Source organism: Mesoplodon bidens, assembly GCF_964165515.1.
Source record: "Mesoplodon bidens genome assembly, chromosome: 15".
In the NCBI taxonomy this organism is placed as follows: Eukaryota; Metazoa; Chordata; class Mammalia; order Artiodactyla; family Ziphiidae; genus Mesoplodon; species Mesoplodon bidens.
Window position 1 is genome coordinate 62920641 of NC_138171.1, and position 23766 is coordinate 62944406.

Here is a 23766-nt window from a genome sequence, read left to right on the forward strand (position 1 = left end):
TTTTCACCACACCCTTTCCAGCATTTATTGTTTCTAGATTTTCTGATAACGGCCATTCTGACCAGCGTGAGGTGATACCTCATTGTAGTTTTGATTCGCATTTCTTTAATAATTAGTGATGTTGAGCATCTTTTCATGTGCCTCTTGGCCATCTATATGTCTTCCTTGGTGAAATGTCTATTTAGGTCTTCTGCCCATTTTTTAACTGGATTGTTGTTCTTTTGTTATTGAGCTCCATGAGCTGTTTGTATATTTTGGAGATTAATCCTTTGTCTGGTGTTTCATTTGCAAATATTTTCTCCCATTCTGAGTGTTGTCTTTTTGTCTTGTTTATGGTTTTCTCTGCTGTGCAAAAGCTTTTAAGCTTAATTAAGTCCCATTTGTTTATTTTTGTTTTTATTTCTGTTATTCTAGGAGGTGGGTCAAAAAAGATCTTGCTGTGGTTTATGTCAAAGGGTGTTTTTCCTATGTTTTCCTCTAAGAGGTTTATAGTGTCTGGTCTTACATTTAGGTCTTTAATCCATTTGGAGTTTATTTTTGTGTATGGTGTTAGGTAGTGTTCTAATTTCATTCTTTTACATGTAACTGTCCAGTTTTCCCAGCACCACTTATTGAAGAGGCTGTCTTTTCTCCGTTGTATGTTCTCACCTCCATTGTCATAAAGTAGGTGACCATATGTGCGTGGGTTTATCTCTGAGCATTCTATCCTGTACCATTGATCTATGTTTCTGTTTTTGTGCCAGTACCATACTGTCTTGATTACTGTAGCTTTGTGGAATAGTTTGTCGTCGGGGAGCCTGATTCCTCCAACTCCGTTTTTCTGTCTCAAGATTGCTTTGGCTCTTCGGGGTCTTTTGTAACAGTAAAGCTTTTTAACCAGATCTGTTTTAGAGTTGAAATCAGGACTATTAATTTGAGATTCTTCAATAGGCCATATAAGAAGTCACAGTGAAGCGAAGAATGTGTATTTGAGTTTCCAGCAACTTGTTTAGCTTTCTCATCACTCCATCAAGTTAATTGCCTGGGTCTAGCTAGATGGTTTGATTTAAATAGTTGTGTTTCTATTTATGATTCTTACAGGAAAACATAGCTTTGGGTTTGAAAAATGTCTGTGACTTTCCTGATATATCTGATACCAACTTTTAAAATATACATTTCTAGAAAGCAATAGATAATATTCCATAGGAAAATCTCTTACAACAGTATTTTTCACTGGCAAGCTTATGCGACAGAGTGCTCATCCTGATTTAGAGTTTGCATGGCATGTCTACCTTCACCAAAAACATATACAGACATACCCAGCCCCAGTTCTTGTCACAAACCAACTCAGCAGCCTTTTGGTGGCAATATTTCAAGGGAGTCACTGGCCCAGAGCTGTAAGAGCAAGAGACAATCTGGAAGAGGGGATGATCTGGTAATGCCTTGAATTTACAGCAAAGATTGTCTGGATGCAAACAAGTATGATTGTACAGCCACACTCCACATTGCTGGACACCAAAGGGAACTTCCAGGAAAGCAAATGCTGTGGTCCCCGTCTTCCAGGGACTCAGGACAAGACATAAACTCAGGTGACAAGATGTAAACATTTTAGATGGGATTAAGTGCAGAATGAGTGATGCGTAGAATTATTGTTAAAGGGTTCTAGAACAAGGAGAACAGCGGAGAACAGCTAGGTCAAAGAAGGTTGCTGGGGAGATGGGATTTAGGTCAAACTCTGGAGGATGGCTAGAATTTGGACAGGCAAGAATAGTAAAGGCATTCCAGGCAGTGGGGCTACTGTAAACCACTGGGAGTTAAGTTGGATGTGTGGACAGAGAGAGCCTTCTGCGTGAGGTAAAGAACTTGTGCTTGGGGAGAACAGGGGCAACATGGTTGGCCCAGCTTGGGTAGCTAAATGAAGAAGTACACAAGTCTGAAACACAAATGGGACCTCATAGAAAGTGGGGAGTTAATCAGCTTACAGGAGACCTGAAAGCTATTGTGTTTTTATGATAATTTTTTAAATGCTAGAAGGCTAGAAGAATAAACTGTCGGCCCTATGTATACTAAATACTACAAATAGGACACAGGAAATTGGAGCTGAGGGAATCTCAGCATTCAAGCACTCAACCAGGCAAACCTCTGAAGCCAGTGAAAAGGATGAGTTTCCTGGACACAAAAATAACGTGTTGGTAGTGGTGATGATGTATGTGATTTCTAACTAAAGTTCTTTGAGGAGATTCATAAGCAAGTGGATACACAGCAGTGGCTAGATATAATATCTTTAGTCTTCTAAACCTCCTTGATAGTGTTCGTAAAAAAGCATTTAAAAATTAAGCTATCAGGGAACTAACGTGTTAACTTTTTGTGGCTAAGCGGTTGCCTTCATGAAAGGAAACAAAGGTTAAGGATCTACAGTACGTCTCTAAAGGGTGAAGGGTTCTTAGTGATCAGTGTTAGGCAGATTTTATTTAGAATGTTTGTATTAACTGAAGGCAAAATCTCCAGATTGTTTGGTAGCAGCAAATTACTTTGGGGAAAGAGCTTTGGCTTGTTACCAGCCTAATGTATATTCAGATACCACTTTTGTCTGCTCTGTGATTTGGGCTGCTTCACTTTTCTAAGTCTCTGTGTCCTCATCCACATGTGGGGTAACACCCCCTACCTTGTAGTTATGAAGAAGTAGCATCACTTATTCATAGTATTGGTTGGCAAGAGCAGGTGTTCAACAAACATCAGGTCGGGGTATAGATCTGTTACAAAAGAAAAAAGCTGATTAGAAGCAGGTGGCTTTAAGTAAGGAAAATGTGTGAGAGAGAGAGAGACAGACCCTGCCCATGGTAGGGCAGAGTGGGGAGGATCTGTGTTTGAAAAGAAAGGCATCTGAGAGTTGGAGATTCCTAAGGATGTCAGCCAGGTCTGTTCTTTTGACCATAAAGGCTTTGAACACAAAACAGTACATTGGGGCTTCCCTGGTGGCGCAGTGGTTGAGAGTCCGCCTGCCGATGCAGGGGACACGGGTTCGTGCCCCGGTCTGGGAGGATCCCACATGCCGCGGAGCGGCTGGGCCCGTGAGCCATGGCTGCTGAGCCTGCGCGTCCGGAGCCTGTGCTCTGCAAGGGGAGAGGCCACAACAGTGAGAGGCCCGCCTACCGCAAAAAAAAAAAAAAAAAAAACAGTACATTGTTCCACCCTTCTTTGTTTGGTTGGTTTTGTTTTGCTCTTGTTACTCTTTTTTCTTATTTTTACATCGTTCCACCTTTAGGTAAAAACTGTATTGTGCCTCACCAGGAGTACTGTGTGCTGTCTATCATCCTAGTGGGTTCTGACGGAACTAGTCAGCGTCGGGAAAGGGGACGGAATCAGGTGAAAGACGGGACTCTTTAATGTGAAAAAGCAAAGACCGAGAGAAGAACACCATCAGAACTGGTGAAATAATGAGCGGCCTTAAAGAGATAAACACTGACTTGTTCATAAATCCTCAGGTGTTTTGACAAGGGGCACCGTGAGTAGAATAAATGTTGTGTGACTGTGTTTAGGACATATATAAGGAGAACTATGTGAGACGTGGTTTAGACAGGAAATGCAAGTGGACTTTTTAGGGATGAGAATGACTTTTTACGGGCAAAGCTGTAAGTGGCTACAGCAGAGGCTGGACTCTACCTCACCTTTAATGCTTGATGCCAGGGAGAGGGTCGTGTGCTCCTGGCACATTCTAGGGGCTCCGTTTGTCACTGGGCCCTGACCTCGGTGGACATGTTCTGACCCAGTGAGGCTGTTCTTGTATTCCTGAGGAACATAGGATTCAGTCAGGGATGTTCAGTTTCAAAACTGACATGCTACTTAATGAAAATATATAGAGATGTGGTTTTTTTATATTAAGCAGGGACTTATATTAAAGAGTAAAAAGGGCAGCTCCTTAAGATAAATGGTGATTTTAATCTTTTAGAAACCTGATTTTTCTCTCTTCCTCTTCTAAAACATCTAGCAAATTATGTTGACTTCCCACTGGAAGAGGGAACCAGGAAGAGAGGGCTGGGGGTGATGTCACCAGGATGGCGACATAGTTCGTTCCTGACTTCGCTGCCCCTCACAAAAAGGAAGCAAGGAATAGACCTTCCCATCCAGCTTCCCCTGTGAGGGGAAGGACTTAATATAAGATGGCTGGATTCAGCTGAGCCTAGGTGGCTACATGGGAATTGCCCACAGTCCTTTTCTATTTTGCAAAAATTCAGAGGGCAAAATAACTTCAGTGTAATTTTGCCAACTCCACCACATGACCACAACAAAAGATTAAGTCTCAGGCACATGATGGCCCACTTCGAAGCAGGTGGCTGCTCATCAGAGTAGAAAGTGAGCTCAGGGTTTAAAAGTTTCATCAGTGGCCATGAATGGCAGAATGGAGGGAGTTCATTTAGTTTGCAGGTGCTCAAAAAACCACCAGAAACAAACCAGTTCAAAGAATACCGTGGGCAAACAACGGCTAAATCCCAAACAAGAGTTTCTGTAGCCGTCAGGAAACAAGGATTTAAGTGTTAAGATGTCCAAGGTCCCAGCCTGAGGTACTTTTTACATCAAGCTAGATATAGACAGCCTGGTTGTGAGGTGTCTGAGTGAGTGCTAAAGTAACTTCTAGAGGGAATGCCCTGGCAGTCCAGCGGTTAGGGCTCCTCGCTCTCACTGCCGAGGGCCCGGGTTCAGTCCCTGGTCGGGGACCTAAAATCTCCCAAGCCTTGAGGTCCGGCCAAGAAATTTTTAAAAATAATAATGAAGTAACTTCTAGAAAAGTTTGTGGCTCATAATTAGAAGCATAGCAGATTGGAACCATCTGAGCATCCCCTTTTCTTTTCACCTGGCACCTGATTGACCCACTTTCCCTGCATCCAGCACATGCAGTGGTTGGAGAATTGAGCCAAGCAGATAGTGAGAGCCACTGCTCCAGTATTTGGAGTGAGCCAGCAGTGTCCCTCTGCCAGAACTGGACAGTAGTTATCCTAGAGAGCTCTGAGCAGATTCTCCCCTCCCAGCGCCAACAGCAGCTCCTGTCCTACAGGTGCCTCCCTTCGTGGCTGAAGCACTGGACCCCAGGAACAGGTGTCATGCATGAAAAGAAGTGGCTGACCATGTTGGTGTTGGCAGTACAGCTTGAGAGCCTTATCCAGCATTTGGGAATGTTTTCAAGTTTTGGAAACAAAAATCTTCTAAATCTGTTTTCTCTGCTAGTCTTTGTTTTTTTGGGTTTTTTGTTTTGTTCTGTTTTGTTTTGCGGTACGCGGGCCTCTCACTGTTGTGGCCTCTCCTGTTGCGGAGCACAGCCTCCGGATGTGCAGGCTCAGCGGCCATGGCTCACGGGCCCAGCCGCTCCACGGCATGCGGGATCCTTCCGGACCAGGGCACAAACGCACGTCCCCTGCATCGGCAGGCGGACTCTCAACCACTGCTCCACTGGGGAAGCCCTGGGGGGTTTTTTTAACTTTTTTTTTTTTTAATTTATTTTGGCTGCGTTGGGTCTTCATTGCTACACGTGGGCTTTCTCTAGTTGTGGCAAGCGGGCTTATTGCTGTTGCAGAGCACAGGCTCTAGGCACACGGGCTTCAGTAGTTGCAGCACGCAGGCTCAGTAGTTGTGGCACACGGGCTTAGTTGCTCCGCAGCATGTGGGATCTTCTCAGACCAGGGATCGAACCCGTGTCCCCTGCATTGGCAGGTGGATTCTTAACCACTGCGCCACCAGGGAAGTCCCCGCAAGTCTTTGTTGATGTCTGTGTGATAATCAGTTGCTTGAAATTAACTGAAATTGTTAGTTATTTGTTTTGTGGTTTTTTTGGTTGTTTTGGTTTTTGATTTGCATTTTTTGGGGTGTCTTGATTTCTGAATAGCTTAGACTTGGACCTGTAACACCTCAGTAATCCTCAGCCTCTTTCATTAGTTTAAGGGGGGATGGGGCAAGCATAGAAATTATTTTTTAAGTACTACAGTACTCCCCAAATCCAGATGGAGAGGCGAACACACATCTCTGACCTCATCCTTTTTCTCACCTGTGGGCTATGCTTGCGTGTGTGTACTCTCTCTCTCCAGCCCAGGTCATTGTTGCTGTGAAGTCTGAGACACATAGACGAGGGTGCTTGAGATTGTTCATAGACTGGCTTCTTTACTATGATATCATAGTTTAGTTTTGATTTAAGGGGAAAGCAGGTCAGAATTATGGAAGCGTTTGAAAATGTGAAATTTTAAAATTTATTTTGAGTGTATAATCGGAAGGTGGCTTAGTGGAAGTTTTATATTCTCAAATGGAAGGCATTTGTGGGAGGTGTATCAGAATACCAGCGTAAGTTTGCTGCTCTTGGCTGTGTTACAGGTGCTGTTACACAGGCAGCCAGGCAGTAGCTACCCACCTGAGCAGACCTACACAAGGAAGTCATGGGGGAGAACCCTCTGGGCAGTCAGAGTAGCCCATGTGCTACAGCAGAGGCCTTTATCGTTGATATGTTGTTTTTTAGGAATAATAGATATTCATGGTTTCCCTGCAAATCAAGCTGTAAACCGTTGAAACAATTTCATTCATCCTCATCCCTCAGCCACCCAGTTTCTGGCCCATAGGCATCCAATTATACTGGTTTCTTATGGCGAGTCCCTCCAGAGACACTGCGCATCATCAGGCAGTTATGTGCTCCTTTTTCCTCATTTTTACACAAGTGCTTACATACTACACACACTGTTCTGTATCTTGCTGTTTTCCACTTAGCCATGTATCTTAAGGGATCTTCCATTTCATTCTTTGTAATGATCTCACTGATTGCCAGTTAGCTTGTTTTCGGGCATTTACTTCTACAAACAACGTGTAGTTAACTTCCTTGTATATAGAAGCAAAGCCGGTTCGTTAGACACAACTTGACTAAGCCTGATTTTTTTGACTTAGCAGCCCACAGCAAATTGGTTGGAAAAGGTACAGCTCCATCAAGGCATTGGGAGCTTGTTAAGAGGGAAATCACAAGTTACAGCTTATATCTAGCAAAGAAACAGAACAGTCACTTTAAAACCATACAAACAACAGCAACAACTACAAAAAGCCTCCACAACCATACATTATTTAACCCAGAGGTCGGCAATCCAGCCCCCCTGAAGGTGCCTAGAAGTTGTAATTTACTAGGTGATTATTGAGCACGAGTTGCATGCCAGGCGCCGCCTGATGGGCCTCAGTGGATGGAGAGTGGGGCTTATTGAAGCTCCAGCTGACATTCAAGCTTGCCCTTTCTACGGAGACAGAGTTTTGCAGTATAGCCTTCAGGGAGAAAATTACTGAGATGGCCAAAGTGGATTTCAATTCATCCTGCTTTCAAGAGATAATCTTCCTAGGGCTACAGTGGGCTGGCTTTTTATTTACTGTTTTTCTGACGTGACAGGATGTTTCTCCAGCAAGAGGTTGATTTCTTAAGTAGATTAACGCTCCTTGCGTTGATCTTGTTGAAGTCATATTTATACTGTCAGCTCTTTCAGCAAATTATTTTCACTTTTCAAAGATGGTCATAAGAGGAAAATTTTAGTATCTCAAATGCCAGTCTTTATTTAGGATGAGTGAATTTTGGCTGCACTGTTCTCCTGGCAGAAGTCAGTAATGCACTTAAAATGCTTCAATTAACAGATAGGCATGGATTTATTAGTGCTTCCTCCACAGATGTTCTCACCTTTCCACTTGAATCAGAGGTTCATGTGAGGCGGTTGAGGAAGAGGGAGTTAGGGATTCTTAGAGTCTCTTGTCCCATCTCAAGGGGCTCGATGAAAACCACCCAGTCTTTCTTATGCTAGGAACTTGGGCAGGTCTCAGCTTCTGACCTGAAGCTCGGAGAGGGAGGAGGCTTTTCCTGAGGACTTTGGGTCTTTAAGCTTCATCACTGATACTTTTGTCACCTTAGAGCTGCCATTTAATCTGAAAGTTTGACTTGCTTTTCAGGGTGTGTCTGGCTTTTCTTCTGATTGCTCTGGTGGTTTGTCCTTAGAAATGCTATAAACGCACTTGCTAAATAATGTGGGGTCAAAATTTAATTCCATTTTTCCTCCTTGTAGATCAGACCCATTGGGTCTCTTGTGTCCAATTCCAAACCTCAAGATGAGTTGGTAACTAGAAGGGTACCTGCTTACTTCATCTCATTGGAGCTCTCTGTGCAGTAAGACCAGCATCTGAGTGCCTGTTCACTGTTTCATTCTCTCTAGTCTTGTTTACCCATAGATAACATGCCTAGTCCTAGTTTGCAGACTGATGGTTCCAGAGATTGTGTTTGTGCAGACCCATCATCACAGCCATTAGCACAACCACTCAAAGCACAGGTGGCTGTTGCTGGGTTGGTAGCTCTATTTTTATGTGCAGAGGTTAGCACTTTTACTGTTACTAGTGAATATTCTCTAGCTTTCTCTAAAGGAAAGAATTCTAAGTTAGTGTGATAGCCCAGTTTCTACATCCTTGACTTGATCCACTTTTTCTGAAGGTTATGCTATGAAACCTCTGAGTATTGCATGGTAAAATATGTAAGTCAACTCTTACCTTGCCAAGCCTATAAAATTCCCTCCATTATTACTGGTGTTCTGGAAACTGAATGTCATTTAGGGAAACCACAAAAGCCAGCTGGGGTAGATTTATGCAGGTTAGTATGGTAGGCCAGTTATTCCAGAGTTGATGGCTTTTTTCATTTTCATGTGTTTTGCATTGGTGGTAGGAATTAAAAATCGGAAGAGTATGTTCCCCTTCCTCTAATCTCAAGTAGAATCTTGTTTTTAAAAGCCTCCTTCTGTGACTACTGCCCTCGTTCCAACGTGTCACAAGTTTTGTGTGGTTTAGTAGCCCTGGGTACAATCATTTATGAACAAATATAGGCTCCAAGGCTGCAAACATTTGTAGAAGCAGCAGAATTTTGAAGATGTTGCCTTTCTTTAGTCCTCGTATCATCCCACATTCTCAGTGTATTGACAGGTCATCATTCTAGCTCAGGCTCTTGACGGACAGTGATGCTGCTGTGGTTGATAACGCTTCCAAGAGCCCTGATTCCCTGGGATCCACATGGGGCCATTTGTACTGTGTAGTGAGAATGGGAGCACATCTACAGGTTTCCTCTGCCCTGAGCTAGTGGCAGAGTATGTGTGTTTCAGTGTGGAAGGCTGGTGAATAAGAGTGGAAATAACCTGCAGTGCAGTGATTTTATTTGGAGGATGCTGATTTTGGTGGTGGTTGTTTGACTTGTTTCAAGAAAACATACTTTTAGGCTCAAGAGTTTGGGGTGGTCAGTAGCATGTTTTGGGTAAAAATGGCAGGCCTGTTTCAAAGTCCAGTTAAACCAAACAGGTATTTGCATTCTGCTGGGGTGAGGTCTTTGATACTTTTGGGCATAGGCAGTGTGGATCATATCCTTTCTCTCTGTTTTCTGCCAGTGCCTGGATCAAAGTGGAACAGCTCAAGCCGTATCATGCACATAAGGAGGAAATGATAAAGATTAACAAGGGAAAACGATTCCAGCAAGCTGTGGATGCCGTCGAAGAGTTCCTCAGGAGAGCCAAAGGGAAAGACCAGGTGAGAGGCTCCATGATTCTCACTTTATGCCGACTCCAGACTGGTTATTTTTGCATAGTAACTGACAGATTAAATATCGCCCGAACCCAAAACTATTCTTAATGCAATGCCAGTGGAGAGAGAGCTACTTCAATTCTAAGGTATCAGCGTTTTGCTAATCAACTTGAAACTCCATGCATGTGGCTGACCTTTCTGGAATAGATTGTTGCTCTTAGGAAAGTCTCTTGGACCCAGGAGAAGTATCTCAGCTTTTGAGTATAGCACAGGCCTTCTCCCTTTTATAGCATGGAGGTTAGGAGCACGACCTCTGGGCTATATCCACTCCCTGGGTGTAAATCCAGTTTGGGGACTGTGGGCAAGTGACTTGAATTTCTTTTTCAATCCACTTCCCCGAATATAAGTGGAGTTGACGACAGAGCCTACTTCATAGGGTTGTTGTGTGGATAACACACGTAAAGCACTTATCACAGGGTGTGGCTCCTGTGAATCGTGGTAGTGATGGTGGCGGCTGTTTTGGTGGTTATCATTATTATTATTATTAAACTTTCAGACATCATCCCACAGTTCTGCTGATGACAAGAATCGGCGTAATTCCAGTGAGGAGAGAAGTAGGCCAAACTCAGGTGATGAGAAGCGCAAGCTTAGCCTGTCTGAAGGGAAGGTGAAGAAGAACATGGGAGAAGGAAAGAAGAGGGTGTCATCAGGCTCCTCAGAGAGAGGCTCCAAGTCCCCTCTGAAAAGAGCCCAAGAACAAAGTCCCCGGAAGCGGGGTCGGCCCCCAAAGGATGAGAAGGTTTGTTTTATCTCTGTAGCTTCTGGGATTAGTGACTTTCTTTTGTATACCGGAGAGCTGAGCTCTACAGTATGCTTCAGCTCCCTGAATGGACGTAGAGTCCTCTGCTATGTGCTGCCCTAAAGAATTCTGCAGACCAGGGGAGGGGCACGGCCTGGATGCACGGGTGGACCAGATGGTCGAGGGAGGAGAAGGGTCCACCTGAGCCAGCGTGCAAGGGCTGGCACTGGAAAGGGCTGAGCAGGAAAGAAGGGAAGGCCTTCCATACGTGAAGGGCACAGCCCACATGGGCTCGGTGTTGGCATGCAGAGTCTCAGTACTGGTAGAGGACAGGAAGGAGAGCTGACAGGTAAAGATAGGTTGTCACCCAATTGTGGAGAGCCTTGAGGTCTACTTAAGCAGTGTTATACTGTCATGGAGTCAGTAGGGGGCCGTGAAGGTGTTTGAGCTGGATGTGGAGGTGGCAGTGTGCTCCCAGCTGTGTGCTAGGGATCATGGCGGGCAGAGAAGAAAGGCTCAAAGCCAATGAGAAGGGTAACTTCAGGTGTGTGTTCATAAGGAGCTTTCCTTGGCAGGCGTGGGTGGTGGGTGGGATAGCAAATATTGAAAGGAACTGTGTGAGAGGCACTTCAGAGGAAGAGTTCAGAACATTTGGTAACTGGTTACATATAGGGGATGATGGAAAAAAGGGAAGGGAGATGATTTCAAGTCTGTGCCTGGGGAAATAATGATGCCTTTTTTCTGAGCAGAGGAGTAAGGAGAGGAGCTGGCTTATGGGGCAAGAGGACCAGTTCTGTTTTGAGTGTGATGCATATGGAGTGATGTCTAGATTGCCAGGGAGGCTTCCAATAACATAGGATGGAAATGTAGATGTGGAGGAGCGAATATCTAGAGAGGACATTGGATCCGTGAGACCAGATGGGGATTGTCTTAGGGGGGAGCAAGGAGAGAGGAGAGTGAAGGGCAGAAGTTGGCTCTGCAGAGAGAATGCACACGGCTCAGGGTTGGAAGAAGTGGGCAGAGCCGGTGAAGTAAAGTAAAGCAGAAATAATATACCTCTCACCTTCTTCCCAAAAAGATTCGTATGAGTCTTAGCAGCCAAGGGAGGAGAATTTGAGGTGAAGGGGGTAGTCTGTCAAAACACAGGGGAAGATTGTTAGAGCAGGATCAAGGGGTTAGAAGCCAGATGGCTGGCACAGACAGACGGGTGATGAGGCTGCGATGAAACGCTAAACGTGAGATCAAAACTTGCAAGTTCAGACACCAGTGAGACCAGGCAGGGAAGGGAGAGATTGCTCAAGCAGGAGGTTGGGCCGAGAGCATTAGGGGTGGCAGCGGCTGCCGTCTGGGGAGGCCAAGGCCCCCCCACAGAGTGACAGCCAACTTTTGCCAAATCGTCTGGTTTTTCTCAAGAGAAGCTGGAAATACAGATTTTTTTTTTTTAAGTGAAATGTTCCCGTTTTAAGTGTTAGAAGCTAACTCAAATTTTTAAAACACTTTTAGGTCCAAAGGAACATCTCTCTGGACTAGATTCAGCCTTCAGCTGCCACTGCGCAACCTCTGTGTTAGAGAGGGTCCTTCTCGCTGTTGGATGACCTAAGACAGAGAGTAGATGAGAGCAACTGTAGCGGTGGGGACAGCCCAGGTGACCATGAGTGCAGGGAACCTCCAGCCAAAGGTGGAAAAAGTTTAGAAATTGCCGGGAGCAGTGCGTGAAGAACTTTTCAGGGGGTATGATCTGATTTGATCCAATTGAATTGATTTCCTGGGGACCCACAGAAATCTGGGCTGTCAGGTTTTATACTGTTCTCCAAATTCATGTTTTCTGGTATCTTAAGCCATGGATCTCACCAACTCCTGTGCTCGCCCTGGAAAGAAACTTCTTTTGGGTTAAAGGGAAGTATAAAGGAGAGGTCAGGAGGAGGACCTAGAGTTTGAATGATGACTCCGTGACTTGTTACAGCTGTGCAACCTTGGCCAACTACCTTTGCCTCCGTTTCCTTGTCTAGTCATTGAAAATAATAAAGCCTCTTAGGTTTAAGAATTAAATGAGTAACACAAGCCAAGTACTTAGTGCCTGCAACACTATACATTTGATGAACATTGTACATTTATTATTTTTTAGCAGTAGCCTGTTGTGCAGTGAGAGTGTGGTTGTTTTAGTTCAACTCCAGGGGCTGCCGCCAGGCTTACTCCTCACAAAAGAGTGTGTGTTGCTATAGTAATTGTCATTTGGCTGGCGAGCTCCTCTCTGAAACAGCACCGTAGCCTAGCTGATAACTGGGCAGAGCCCCAGATGATTGCCATTCTGGGCCATAATTCTCTGCCCCATGAGGATTAACTGAAAAGCCTGACCTTGATGGCAGGGGTGTCAATTATGTGCGGGAAGGCAAAGGCTGGGTTTGTGTCTAGACTGTGTGTGGGAGCTGTGTGAGGGGTGCACACTCACCCTCTCTCTGGGGCTCTTATTTCTGAGTCCTGAGCTGAGAACTGCAACTCGGGGCACGAACCATCCGGACAGGACAGAACTGTCCGTGGCTCTCCTAAAATCCAGACTTGTGCAGAGAGCAAGGAGTCAGGAGTCGAGGCCTTTGGTCAGTGCTGGACAGAGAGCTGTGTTCTCGCCTTACTCCCTTCTGTTGTGGCCTTAGACAAGTCACTAGGCTGGTGACCATTTACATTTAAATTAATTTACATTAAACCCAAATTAAAATCCAGTTTCTTAGTCACACTAGCAGGTGCTCCATAGTGACATGTGACTCGTGGCTACTGCACTAGATACAGCGGAGTCAGAACGTGTCCATCATGACAGAAACTTCTCTGGGACAGTACTGCACTGGGCCTCTTTTTTTTTTTTTTTTTTTGAGCATCTCCACTGCGGGCCAGGTGTCTAGGGATAAAGCTCTACAGCTGATCTGCTCTTGCCCCTTCACCACAGATTTGACCTCATGTCCCTCTCCCCATTTGCTGTCTTCCAGCCTCGGTGGCCCTCCTTGCATTTCCCCTCGGCTGTCTAGTGGAGATCTCAACATGCCCCCACTGAGCTCTTGACTCCCCCACCCAAATGGTTCCTACCTTCTGTCTGGGGAGAGAGCAGGCTCCTGGCTCCTGACCATCCCGGGTTCTAATTCTGGCTTTGTCACTTAGCAGCTGTAGAAAGTTGGGCAGATCTCGCTGCTCCATGTGGCTTTCTTAGTTTTTTTTGAGATATAGTGGATTCTTTCTGAAGCCAGTATTGTTATCTTAATGTTCAATATTTGCCATAAGGAATTTTCTCTGTGACCTGCTGACCACACTACAGACCACAATTGGGCTTTCCCGTTACCTCCATCCTATGAAATTTTGGCACAGGAACACATTTGTTACTTCTAGAACAGAGAAGAAGAAAGGCTCCCTCTGTGTTGACAAGAACTTGCCCTGTTTCTCCCGATGGACAGTCATCAGAGCCATGCCTGGGGAGACCGTGGAGCTGGCAGGGTTAGTTCGGGGTGGAGTGTGACTAAAGGGAGCAAAACAGTGAAGAGGTGCTCCCCAAGTTAGGCAGGAAGACACCTGCTCCTGAGGTGCCACGGCGTTTTGACGATCTGCCTTTCCCTCTGTAGGACCTCACCATCCCCGAGTCTAGTACTGTGAAGGGGATGATGGCCGGACCCATGGCCGCGTTTAAATGGCAGCCAACCGTGAGCGAGGTAATAACCTCTCCCGTGGGCCAGGAGAAGCCCGGCCTTGGAGCTGGTTTCCTGGCCTGACTGTGTGATGTGCTCTTCCTTTCCCCCACTTTTCTTGTGTATGAGACTTTTTTTTTTTTAATTGCCAAACAGTACAGAAGTGAATGAGTTAAAAAGCACAGGTCTCCACCCTGGGGCATCCTGACTGTTAAGCTTGATGTAACTCACTCCAAACCCTTTGGTGCACCCACTTAACCATCATTTATATAATCACGTACCCGTGTTACAGTTTTTACTTTCGGGAGTAGTGTTGGTTTTCACAAAAGTGGGATCATTCTGCAGATTTTTTCCACTTGGTACTTTATAAACACCCTTTCACTGTATATACAGCTTTGATGTTTGGTAGCTGCACACTACCTTATCCTTGGGGTGGATGCACCATCCCCCTGTTGCTGGGCCTACTTAGGAAAAGCCCTTGACAGTCCTGCAATTGTTGTCTCCTCATTTCTTTTAATACTGATCCTCAGTGAGTCAAGACACTCAAGGGTCTGGCACCAGGCACAAGTGGGCCAAAATCCTAAGATCAGAAAAGTCTGAGAATTTGGTTTGGTCTGCTGGGTCATCCAAAGTGACTGGTGAATGCTGGATTTAAAAAATAGTATGCTTTTTCAATATTATTCCAGTGTTTGGGAGTAATTTATCCACCAACCTGGCAGAAATGTTCATTCTTTTCCACTTGAAACCAGTTTTCCTCCAGGTAGAATGGGCATTGTTTATGAAAGGCTTAGACCAGCAATGGGATAAGAGTTTCCAGGCAGTTGTAAGAATGAGCCCAGCTCCCAGAGGTGTTTCAGCCAGAGGAGAAGCTGGTTATCAGGTAGAAGGAGGTGACCTGTGTTGGAAGATAACTTGTTTTATTAAATCATTTTCTGGTTTCAGCCTGTTAAAGATGCAGACCCTCATTTCCATCACTTCCTGCTCAGCCAAACTGAGAAGGTAAGTTGTTCTTTGAGGTTCTTCATCCTTGGTCAGGAGCTGGCCTGAGGGGAGAGTCCTGCTCCTTTGGAACCTCACCCTAGTCTGAAAAGTTAGTGTCTACCTGTACTGCTGCCCAGAGCAACTAGTTAAGTTTAAAAGTTACATAGAGGACCACTCGTGAATCAGGCACTGTTAAGATTTAAAATGAACCCAAAAAAGCTTTTAAAACATAGTGGCTGTGTGGTTGAGACATTTGCGGTTGCCTTCAGAGTCTAGGATGGAATTGAAACCTCAGGAGCTGTTGACCACCCACAAGGTAGCCAGTGCTGCTGGATGAAGGCAGTCTCCATGAGCCCTGGGTGTGTGGGGGGTAGTTTCCCCAAGTGTCTACAGGGCTATCGGTTAGGCTGAGCCCTGATAGGATCTGCTGATGGTATGTGGCCTTGGAGTTGGACAGATCTGTATTCCAAACCCAGTTACACTGACCAGGTCTGTAATTCTGGGCCCATGACCTAACACCTCTGATTTTCAACATCATGATCAGCAAAAGCATCTTGTAGAGCTGCGTGAGAGCTGAATGAAGTGACGCAAGTTAACTTTTCATGTGTGGTTTGGAATTCAGTAAGGTTGGACACCAAATAAGTTTTTGATGTTAACTTCCCACTTCGGGCCTAACGTTAATAGGGAAATCGTAATGAAGACTGGTTAAATGTTCAGTTTAATAAGTGGTTTTCTCACTTCTTCTTTATTAGCCAGCTGTCTGTTACCAGGCAATCACAAAGAAATTGAAAATATGTGAAGAGGTACGTATGTTCCATGCCTCCTCATTTTTATTTTCATCAGGGCCTCACATGGGCAGGCTGACCTGACGACTTGTGCTTCCTTTCCCTAGGAGACTGGGTCCACCTCCATCCAGGCAGCAGACAGCACGGCTGTGAATGGCAGCATCACACCCACAGACAAAAAGTAGGACCTTTGATGAAGAGGCTTCCTGTGCCTCTGGTTCTGCTGGGGCCAGAGGGTGACCTCAAGGTGGCTTGTTAAGGGTTGTGTCCCAACCGTTGCTGGGACTAAATGGAAAGAGAAAGGGAAAGTTGTAATTCTTACGACTTGCCTAGGAGTAATTTGACTTGTGGGAGACAGAAGCTGCCCTATAAATGTACTGTGGATTTGGCTTCGTGCTCACTGGTGAGTCTCCAAGCAGGGAACACTTAGATCAGTGGTTCTTAGACTTTCCTGTGCCTCAGAATCACCTTGGGGAATTCCCTGGCGGTCCAGTGGTTAGGACTCCGAGCTCTCACTGCCAAGGGCCCAGGTTTGATCCCTAGTCGGGGAAGTAAGATCCCACAAGCCTTGCAGCGTGGCCAAAAATAAATAAATAAAACAGCTAACTTTAAAAAAAAAAAAAAAAAAAGGAATCACCTGGAAGGCCACTCGTAAAGCGCCGATTGCTTGACTCCACCCCTAGGGTTTCTTGATCAGTAGGTCTGGGGTGGACAGATTCCCAGGTAGCTGCTGGTGCTCGTCAGGAGACCACACTTTAAGAACCACTGTCCTTGGCCCTGGTGGGGGCAAAAGATGAAGGCAGCCTGTTGTCCTGCCTTCCCTGGCTCTCCCTGCTGTCACCTCCCTGTCCTTCCTGTGCACCTGCCTGCTGCCTTCCGCCCCACCCAGACAGGTGGGGGACTTGACTGTGGTCCCCAGGCCTTAGCTTGCATCCACACTTGCCTTTGCCTCAATTCTGACAGCCAGTTGTATTGATGGAAAGGGTTCTTGAAGAAGGAGCATTCTCTTGAAGTACGTAGCTAAGTCTGAATCTCCCATCTGAGTCTTCTATAGGGGTCTTTCTCAGACTAAAAACAGTGTCTTTTACATTATGCATCACTTTTTGTACTGTTTAAGTCACTTGTTCTGTCAGTTATATTTAGTGAACTTTCTTAGTGGAGTGAAGGAGCTAGAGGCATGTTATATGCTAATAAAAAGAGGCATGGGTATTGCCCATTAAATTAATGAGGATTTTGTTGGCTTTTTTAAAAAATCCAGCTCTAGGCCAAGGACAGAGTCCAGTGTTTTCTCCCATCAGTCAAACCCTTTTTTAACATGAGTGTAAAGCCAACTACAGAGCAGACCAGCTGCATCGTACCCAGTCCACCTGGTCCACATTTTCCACCTTGCCTCAAGGACACCATGAGGGACTGTCAGCTGCTGTGTTTAAAATGCATAAACTTTATCCCCAGGTCTTCTAGGTGTCCTGGAACACCAAGAAAAGGAAAGAGAATATCTTGTCATGATTTAGAATGATAGGGAAAACTTGTACTACCCAGATAGCTGTGAATGACAAAAGATACCTCCTTGTTTTTAAGCTTTGGCTTGAAACTTAATGGTCAAGGGTGCCATTTGGTGAGGAAGGTGGTGGGTTCCATTTTCAGCATTTGATTCAAATGACTTAGAGCAGGCTGGGACAGAGAGTATGAGAGTGCATATTCCAGCAAGGATAGGGGAACCTCTGAGCCAGTTTGCAAAGGTGGCTGCAGATATGACTTCCAGGAGACTGAAAATACTGAAAGGATAACACAGGTCAAAGTGAAGAAGCTGCAGAGGATCTTAGAGCTGAGAGAAACACAAGCTGAAAACAAGAACATGAGGTAATAAATGAAGAAAGAGGACTTCCCTGGTGGCGCAGTGGTTAAGAATCTGCCTGCCAATGCAGGGGACACAGGTTCGAGCTCCGGTCCGGGGAGATCCTGCATGCCGTGGAGCAACTGAGCCCGTGCACCTTAGAGCCCGCGAGCCACAACTACTGAAGCCACGCACCTAGAGCCCATGCTCCACAACAAGAGAAGCCACTGCAATGAGAAGCCCGTGCTGCAACAAAGAGTAGCCCTGGCTCGCAGCAACTAGAGAAAGCCCGCGTACAGCAACAAAGACCCAACGCAGCCAAAAAATTAATTAAATGAAGAAAGAGGCGTTGTTTAGCCATGTCTCATGCAAGGAGAGTTAACAGAAGTGCAAGAACCAAGAAGAGAGATTTGGGCAAGGTAATTGTCTATAAAAGCATGTAGCAGCTCATAACCCCCAAGTTCTAGGGGTTGTAGGAAGGAGCAAGCTGTAGGAAGTGAAGGTAAGCCGAACATACTGTCCACCTGAGTGTTTCAGTCACAGAAGGATCATAATGGCCTGCAGTTAGAAGGCGTGGAGAGAAGGACGGGCCAGGGTGGAGAAGCAACGGGGGGAAAGAGGTTCAGGAGAAGAATCCATGCACTGGGAAAGATTGGTTCCAAAGCTCAGGTGAAGCTTTGAAGAAGCGGGGCAAGGCCTTTCCCTGCTGACGGTAAGAAGAGTGCAAAGGTGGTGCAGGGCGTGGAGCTGGGAAGGGGAGGTGAGCACCAGGATGCTGACTCCTGCAGTCGAGGAAGGTGGCTGGCTCTGTACTTACTGCTCCTGTTAACTTGCCATGGCTCCCAAGGTGCTTTAAATTGGCATCTCAAGGCCTAGGACTCGAGGTGGCTGATCAGGAACTGTTGCAGGATCTGAAGATAAATGCCTTCTCACTGTAATGGAATTGTAAGCTCAGACCTTCTATCAAAGCAACAAGGAAATGATTTGGAAGATTTGCCATAAACCATATGAGTCATACTTCTTGCAGTGGCAGTTGAGGATTTAAAAATGCCTGTTTAAACTTATGAACACTTTTGAACAGTGGCATAATAAGAAAAGGCACATTTTGCCTGCACTACCGCTGGCTCTGCAGTGGTGGTGTCAGCACACCACAGAGCAGTGTTCCTGGTGGTCTGAGGTGAGGCTCCCCAGGTTTATGAGGAAGCGGAGCCTGTGTGGCATTCAGGATCTCACCCTGTCCTCCCCCACCCCACCCCCCACCTTGAACTGATCAGTCTCTCTCTTTTTCAGGATAGGATTTTTGGGCCTTGGCCTCATGGGAAGTGGCATCGTCTCCAACTTGCTAAAAATGGGTCACACGGTGACTGTCTGGAACCGGACTGCAGAGAAAGTAAGCATTCATAGTGATGCTTGTTGGGTGGGGTGGGACAGAGCCTTGACCCTTGGGGTAACTAAGGATAGGAATCTCCCTCCTGTCTCTCTTCATCGTTCTGCATGCCATGGCGTAGAAGCCAAGGTCTTAGTTCAGGCAGGTGGGGATGTAGATATACCAGTGTAGGATGTTATAAAAACTGAACATTTAAAACACCCAGGGGTATAAAATGAAGTGGAAATTTTCCCCTCTCTGCCATTACCTGAAATACGTGATAGGAAAAAAACCTGTCAGGTTTTTCCATACACATGCAAGAGGGGGAGGTGGGGGGTGGGGTGTGTGTGTGTGTGTGTGTGTAATGAATTCATTGATATGGAGAGTGTGTATCAACAGATCTGCTTCGTCCTTGTTAATGGCTGCACTATGTTCTGTGTTTGGATTGTATTAACAGCACCATGCCGTAGAACATTCTGTGGTGAAGGAGATGTCCTGTATCTGCACTGGCCTGTGGTAGCCACTGTCCACATGTGACTCTTAAACACTTGAGTCATGGCTAGTAGACTAAAGAATTTTAAATTTTGTTTCACTTAAAAATAGTCTCCTGTGGCTAGTGGCTACCATATGGGACAGGACAGGTTTAGAAGTTCTTAACCTAAGGTGGTCCATGGATTCAAGGGGTCTGTGCATGCCCTGAAATGGAATTCCAAGTCTTTTGTAATGGAGAGAGGCCAGGTTCCCATCAAGTTCCCATCCAGGAAAAGGTAAAGAACCATAGTCTAGGACTTACCTGGTGGCGCAGTAGTTAAGAAACCACCTGCCAACACAAGGGACACGGGTTCAAGCCCTGGTCCGGGAAGATCCCACATGCTGCAGAGCAACTGAGTCTGTGCGCCACGACTACTGAGCCTGTGCTCTAGAGTCCGCGAGCCACAACTACTGAAGCCTGTGTGCCTGGAGCCCGTGCTCTGCAATGAGGGAAGCTGCCACAATGAGAAGCCCGTGCACCACAACGAAGAGTAGCCCCCACTCGAAGCAACTATAGAAAGCCCACGCATAGCAATGAAGACCCAACACAGTCAATTAAAATAATAAATAAAATTAAAGAAAATAAAGAGCCATAGTCTAAGTACTAGAAAACTAAAGTACTGTACTTGCCAGGAACGAAGAGACCAAGAAAGAACCAGCCTCTTGAGGAACAAGGTGTGGCCAAGCATGTATTTGTGAAATGTTGGGGTGAGCATCCCATGTGTGCAGCAAGGTGAGAGCTGGAATGAAGGGAGGTAGTAGAGCTGGTGGATTTGAATTAACAAAAATGTTCTAGGCAAAGTAAGACGTTCACCTTGTTAAAACAGCCCTTTTCAAGAATAATAAGGAACTGGTTGGAGAGTTGAGGGAGCCTGGGAGAAAGGACACTGAAGGCCATGCTAAGAGATGTGGGCTTCAGGTGCTGGGCACTGGGTAGGTGCTGCGGGGCCCTGAGTCAGGAATGAGATCTCAGAGGCCCTGTCGGCAGATACTTCTGATTCAAGGCCAGGGTAACCAGGAAATCGAGACATGCATACTTGCAGAACATCGGTAGAATCTAAGGGTTTGCATTACAAGTATGTTCCCATTTGATAGAAGTGCCTCCGGTCATCCTGTTTTCTTGATTGGAAAGCTTAATTGTTATAAACGTGGCCATTCTTTCCAGATTAATTTATGGGAAGACAGTAGAGCAAAGCAATTATGAACTTGGGCTTGGAATCAGACAGCTCTGCTGCTTACCCTCTTATTTCTTTCAAAAGGAAGAACCAGAAGAAAACAAAATTAAATATTAATATAGACCTTTTTAAATCACCAAAGAAAAAGGTGAATTTTTTTTAAATAAATTATTATTATTATTTTTTTGGCTGCGTTGGGTTTTCATTGCTGCGCACAGGCTTTCTTTTAGTTGCGGCGAGCGGGGGCTACTCTTCGTTGCGGTGCGCAGGCTTCTCATTGCGGTGGCTTCTCTTGTGGAGCACAGGCTCTAGGCGCACGGGCTTTGGTAGTTGTGGCTCACGTGCTCTAGAGCTCGGGCTCAGTAGTTGTGGTGCATGGGCTTAGCTGCTCCGTGGTATGGAGGATCTTCCCAGACCAGGGCTCAGACCCATGTCCCCTGCATTGGCAGGCAGATTCTTTTTTTATTTATTTATTTATTTATTTTTGGCTGAGTTGGGTCTTCGTTGCTGCATGCAGGCTTTCTCTAGTTATGGCATACAGGGGCTACTCTTCATTGTGGTGCACAGGCTTCTCATTGCGGTGGCTTCTCTTGTTGCGGAGCATGGGCTCTAGGCATGCGGGCTTCAGTAGTTGTGGCATACAGGCTCTAGAGCGCAGGCGCAGTAGTTGTGGTGCATGGGCTTAGTTGCTCTGTGGCATGTGGGATCTTCCCCGACCAGGACTTGAACTCCTGTCTCCTACATTGGCAGGTGGATCCTTAACCACTGCACCACCAGGGAAGCCCAAGATGAATATTTTTTTAATTAATTTTTATTGGAGTATAGTTGTTTTACAATGTTATATTAGTTTCTGCTGTACAGCAAAGTGAATCAGCTGTACCTATACATATATCCTCTCTTTTTGGATTTCTTTCCCATTTAGGTCACCACGGAGCATTGAGTATAGTTCCCTGTGCTATACAATAGGTTCTTATTAGCTGTTTGTTTTATACATAGTAGTGTGTATATGTCAGTCCCATTCTCCCAATTCATCCCAGCCACCCCATGAATAGTTTTTGATAATACTCCTCACAACAAAAAATAAACAAAAAAAAAAAGTTGAAAGGTACGCCAACTAGTTTATTTTTTATTTTTTGGAATTTAAAAATTTTGTATTTCTAAAAATTTCCCACTACCCTAACAATTTTTGTGTATTTTCCCCTAGTTTTTGTGGGAGCTTTTGGGGGTTTTGTTTGGTTGGTTTTGTTTTTTTTGAAGTATAGTTGATTTACATTAGTACATTAGTTTCAGGTGTACAGCATAGTGATTCAGTATTTTTATGGGTTATACTTCATTTAAAGTTATTATAAAATGATGGCTATATTTTTCTGTGCTGCACAATATATCCTTGTAGCTCATTTAGTTTATATATAGCATATAGCAGTTTGTACTGTCCCCTACTCCTATTTTGCCCGTCTCCAATTCCCTCTCCTCACTGATAACCACTAGTTTGTTCTATGCGTCTGTTTCTTTTATTTATATTCATTTATTTGTTTGTTTTTCAGGTTCCACATATAAGTGATAGTGTAGCGTGTTTGTCTTTCTCTGTCTGACTTATTTCACTAAGCATAATAATACTCTCTAGGTCCATCCATGTTGTTGCAAATGGCAGAATTTCATTCTTTTTATGGCTGAGTGATATTCCTCTGTGTGTGTGTCTGTGTATGTACCACATCTTCTTTATTCATTCATCTGTTGATGGACACTTAGGTTGCTTCCATATTTTGGCTATTGTAATGCTGCTATGAACATTTGGGGTGTGTGTATCTTTTCGAATTAGTGTTTTTGTTTTCTTTAGGTATAAAACCAGGAGTGGAATTTCTTGTTAAACAAATAGTATAGTAATGATTTAAAGATTTTTAAATAGCTCACAAAGAGGAAACAATAAACAGAGGTATTAAAGAGATTCAGTAATCAGGAGTAATCAAAATATATCAAGCAGAAAGTTGCCATTTGGGGCTTGTTAAATCATCTAGTAGGACAAATTTTTAATGTATTTATGTGTACTTATTTGTTGTTTTTAAAAAATGTGCTCTGTGTTGGTGATTTGAGACTTTGCCGGAGATCATTATAAATGGACACAGCCTTATTCGAAATCCATTTGTCTACATTTTTTTTTTTTTTTTTTTTTTTGCCGTACGCGGGCCTCTCACTGTTGTGGCCTCTCCCGTTGCGGAGCACAGGCTCTGGACGCACAGGCTCAGCGGCCATGGCTCACAGGCCCAGCCACTCCACGGCATGTGGATCTTCCTGGAACGGGGCACGAACCCATGTCCCCTGCATCAGCAGGCAGACTCTCAACCACTGCACCACCAGGGAAGTCCTGTCTACATTTTTTAAAACCATTTTCGGAGCCTGTTATATTCTACTTACAGAGATCTAAATTCAAAAAATAGAAGAGATGTATATTTGTTGGGGTCATTTATAATTAAAATCAGGCTAGATATTGAACTGCAGGAGAGCCATTAGGTAAATTCAGGTATATCTCTCAGTGGAGTATCCTTCAGCCATGCATTATAAACAGTAATTATGAAAGTCTATAATATTGATAGATGTAATCATATAAAATATTAAAAATTAGATGCAAAATAATAGGTCCAAATTATTCTAAATACTTTTTTTAAATGCCTTTAGAAAAAGGAAATACAGCAAAATGTTAATGATATATTTTGTTATGAGATGTTCTGGTGATTTTAATTTTCAGAAAAGAAAAGTTAGTGAGTTAGTGCTTATAGACCCCCCACCCCCCAGAAACAATTCAGTAAGGAATGGCAACCTGTTAGCCCCAACCCTGCTTCCCCAGCTCACAGGGCACTGGGTAGATTTCACCACAGCCAAGACAGCGACAGCCACAAAGAGCTGCACACAAGGACTATTCACTGTTCTTCATTCAGGAAACCTTCAGCAGATGTTTGTTTTGTGCTTCCTGTGAAGTAGAACGTGGAACATCCTCCTAGGCAAGACTGGGGACTTCCCTGGCAGTCCAGTGGTTAAGACTGCGCTTCCACTGTAGGGGCGTGGGTTCAATCCCTGGTCAGGGAACTAAGAACTCACATGAGC

The 23766-nt window shown here is 44.9% G+C and overlaps 1 protein-coding gene across 3 annotated transcripts in view; it reads left to right on the forward strand.

Moving 5' to 3' along the window:
• The window catches only part of GLYR1 (glyoxylate reductase 1 homolog), a 36094-nt gene that overhangs the window by 3614 nt on the left and 8714 nt on the right, over positions 1-23766 (forward strand). For all 3 annotated transcript variants that reach the window (XM_081257012.1, XM_081257013.1, XM_081257014.1), the window contains exons 4-10: positions 9399-9537; positions 10088-10330; positions 13933-14019; positions 14938-14994; positions 15729-15779; positions 15869-15942; positions 18886-18985. In XM_081257012.1, coding sequence (XP_081113138.1) covers positions 9399-9537; positions 10088-10330; positions 13933-14019; positions 14938-14994; positions 15729-15779; positions 15869-15942; positions 18886-18985 — 751 coding nt within the window. The remainder of the gene's footprint in view (positions 1-9398; positions 9538-10087; positions 10331-13932; positions 14020-14937; positions 14995-15728; positions 15780-15868; positions 15943-18885; positions 18986-23766) is intronic.